Source organism: Lolium perenne, chromosome 6 (assembly GCF_019359855.2).
Source record: "Lolium perenne isolate Kyuss_39 chromosome 6, Kyuss_2.0, whole genome shotgun sequence".
NCBI lineage: Eukaryota > Viridiplantae > Streptophyta > Magnoliopsida > Poales > Poaceae > Lolium > Lolium perenne.
Window position 1 is genome coordinate 234,260,534 of NC_067249.2, and position 2,967 is coordinate 234,263,500.

The 2,967-nt window shown below is 45.8% G+C and overlaps 1 protein-coding gene across 1 annotated transcript; it reads left to right on the top strand.

Moving 5' to 3' along the window:
• The first annotated feature begins 997 nt into the window (after nt 1-997).
• On the top strand, nt 998-1,602 carry LOC139832641 (geranylgeranyl pyrophosphate synthase 12, chloroplastic-like). The gene is made up of 2 exons (XM_071822448.1): nt 998-1,311; nt 1,407-1,602. The coding sequence occupies exons 1-2, from the start codon at nt 998-1,000 to the stop codon at nt 1,600-1,602; spliced, it is 510 nt and encodes a 169-aa protein (XP_071678549.1).
• The last annotated feature ends 1,365 nt before the right edge of the window (nt 1,603-2,967 follow it).

The following is a 2,967-nucleotide window of genomic DNA, read 5'->3' on the forward strand; positions in this document are numbered from 1 at the left end:
GGTTCGGAAGGCCAATATAGTTAGAATTCCTCTATAAGGTGTGCATTTCTCATAATGTGAGTGAAATCAATGCACGTATTCAATAACGAATACCGGGAGGAAATCCAACTATATTGAGGATCAAAGATTGCAAGAGGATAAGAAGGTGAGAAAGCTTCGAAAAATAAAGCAAGCAATTCAATGACCCAACGAACCAAATTAAAGATATTATGATAAGATCAAGAAGGATGCTCTAAGTAATATGTGGAAGCTACCCAAAGTTTGTGCACAAGATAAACAATTCGCTGAAGAATAAGGTGCACTCATCACTCTCACAAGATCACTCAAAGCTTGTGCCAAAATCAAGTATGAGTGCTTGAAAATGCAAATAGAACGAAATGAGCATGCATAACCAAGTTCTTTGTGGAGCCATCAAAGAGTCAAATAAGAATAAAGGAATGGACCCCAACAAAGATGGATATCAACAAATAAAATGTACGAAAGAAACCTGGTGACCGGGTGTATACGTGAGCACGTACTCCCTGTCCAACACGTGGCTAACGTCGTCTAACAATCGGCTAGTTCTTTTCCTTGCATTGCCTGACAACTCCTGCAGCCAGTATATTGGGAAGTGCCCTTGTTCTACACTGTTTAATCACGAGGGGTAGTGACGCGCGAATCATTGGTTTGACCGGCTGGATAACTGACACCACGGAGAGCAATAATTAGCTCGCCAATATTTTTTCCTACCGCTCAGTCCTACTTGGTTCATAGAATGGATTAACGATTCAGAAGCGAATGCTTGGTCAACAGTAGCACTGACAGCGAGCCATGCATGGCATGCCACGGATGTAAAGTCGCAGGCTCACTCACGTCGTAAAACAGTACACAAGAGCCACAGAACAAAGCATTCATGGGGTAGCAAAGAAAGCTTTTGGCTGGATCCGTTCGACCTGCATCATATGTTGTGCTTTAGTCCTTCAACTCAACTACGAGACGGGCGAGCTCCGGACGTCCGATGTCATGCAACACGAAGCCTCGAGGCGGCAGCGGGCGCCGGTGGGTTCAGCACTTCAGCTTCGACTTCGAGAAGTACATGTGTACCAACGCTAAGCGCTGGACCATGCAATGCCGGTTTGCCAGCGACGCCATACACTACTCTGCCCTCGCCGAAGAGAAGCTCGTGCGCCCTGCCCTCGCCATCACCCTGTTCGAGGTCGGCAGCGGCTCCGTGGCCGTGGTCACCCCCGTCGCACGCGCCGTGGAGATGATCCACACCATGTCACTCACCACGACGAAGACGCCCTTCTCCGTGGCCGCCGCGCCAACGACGTATTCTTTGGCGAGTATACCGCGCTGCTCTCCGGCGACATGCTCCTCACGAGGCTCACGTTAGAGCAGCTTGCCCGTGACAATGCCGAACTCAGTGTTGTCCCTGCGGAGCACGTGTTCCGGGCCGTGTCCGAGCTCGGGAACGCCGCGGATGCCAGGGGCGTGGCCGCCGGTCAGGTCACCGACAAGGCGTCCGAGAGCCTACCCGCGAGCCTCCCCATGCGGAGTACATCCATCTACACAACACGCCTGTGTGCCTCCTCTTCCAGCCTTGTTGCTTCTTCGACATGATGTGCGATGTGTTGTGCTGAAACCATTCTCAGTTTTTTTTTTACATTGAACGACATGTAAGCAGTAGCACACAATATGCTCCTCCGCTGCTCTTCTCTACAAGCGGAGACGCGACAAACTACAGCAGGCCAGGTTCCTCCTACGTACAGATCAACGCTGGGCTGTGCTTGCACACTTGCTGGCAGAAACACATAGGAGGCCGGGCCAAATTAAAAAGTTGATTCCACGGCGTCTGCTTGCCGTTAGTGTGGCGAGAATCTTAAAGCAAATCCAACGATAAAGAGACCGTGCTCAGCTATACACGTGATCACCGAATCCACTCTCTAAAATGTATCATCTCTCATGTATATAAGTTCCTCTAAGTGGACAACATCACAAAGATATTTATCCACCAAGAAACATGCACACACAAGATAGATACAAGAGAATAAGAGCAAGATATCCAAACAAGCATGCTCAAGGATTTATCTAATTTTAGGAAAGTAAAACCAAATATCAAGAATGAGATAACCAACTCCCAGAGAAAGCAAGGTTCCAAATAAACCAAACCTTCAACACTTTTCATGATCGCACAAAAGTACCGAAAAGAAAATGTTTGTCTTCCAAAGTCAAATTCTTGAAACAAGAGAGTGTTCTAACAAACATAGGAGAGCTCCCCCAAGATTAGTGCACTATTTAGGATTTTGCATCTGAATATAAAATGCACAAATGCGGGATCATCGCTCCACCGATATTTATCAAGACACTAGAAAGGTTCAAGTAAGATAAAGGTGTCCATAAGAAGCAAGGAAGACACATGGGAGATTAACCCAAAAGGCAAATTCTTGTCAAGCAATTTAGGCAAAATGGGTTTTGTTTGAGCAAACATGTCACATAGGAATAAGATAATCTATAATATCAATTCTATGTGACACAACCTCAAATGTTCACATTTTCTAGGCTTGTAACATGCACAAAGCATAATACTCCCCCATAATGTGATAAAGACATTTTTCGTGCAAGAGGTAAATAAGAACCACGTGAGATAATTAATGGAAATTATAGAATTTTAATTCATCATGTCACACATTTTAAGATTGTGAAATTCACAAAGCACATCACTCCCCCAAAATGGGATAGTCCATTCACTACAAGAAAACTCCCCCATAAAGCAATACATACTTGGCAACGCCTTAAATATTCGTCGCAAAATTTTATTATAGATACAGAAGCATGCGTTGCAGGCTACATCCGTTATCCATTCTAAAGATTGCACCTAAATAAAGAGAAATGACGCGAGCCCAGGCCACTAAGCACGACTGCCTTGCGTTAACCCCTACTAGCCACGAACGCACGCACAGACCCGAAGTCCCACTCCTCGCATCT

Coding starts and splice junctions, on each gene's coding strand:
- LOC139832641 (XM_071822448.1), top strand. CDS start 998: ATGTCATGCAACACGAAGCCTCGAGGCGGCAGCGGGCGCCGGTGGGTT. Junction 1,312..1,406: donor GTGGCCGCCGCGCCAACGAC/GTATTCTTTGGC, acceptor TGCCGAACTCAG/TGTTGTCCCTGCGGAGCACG.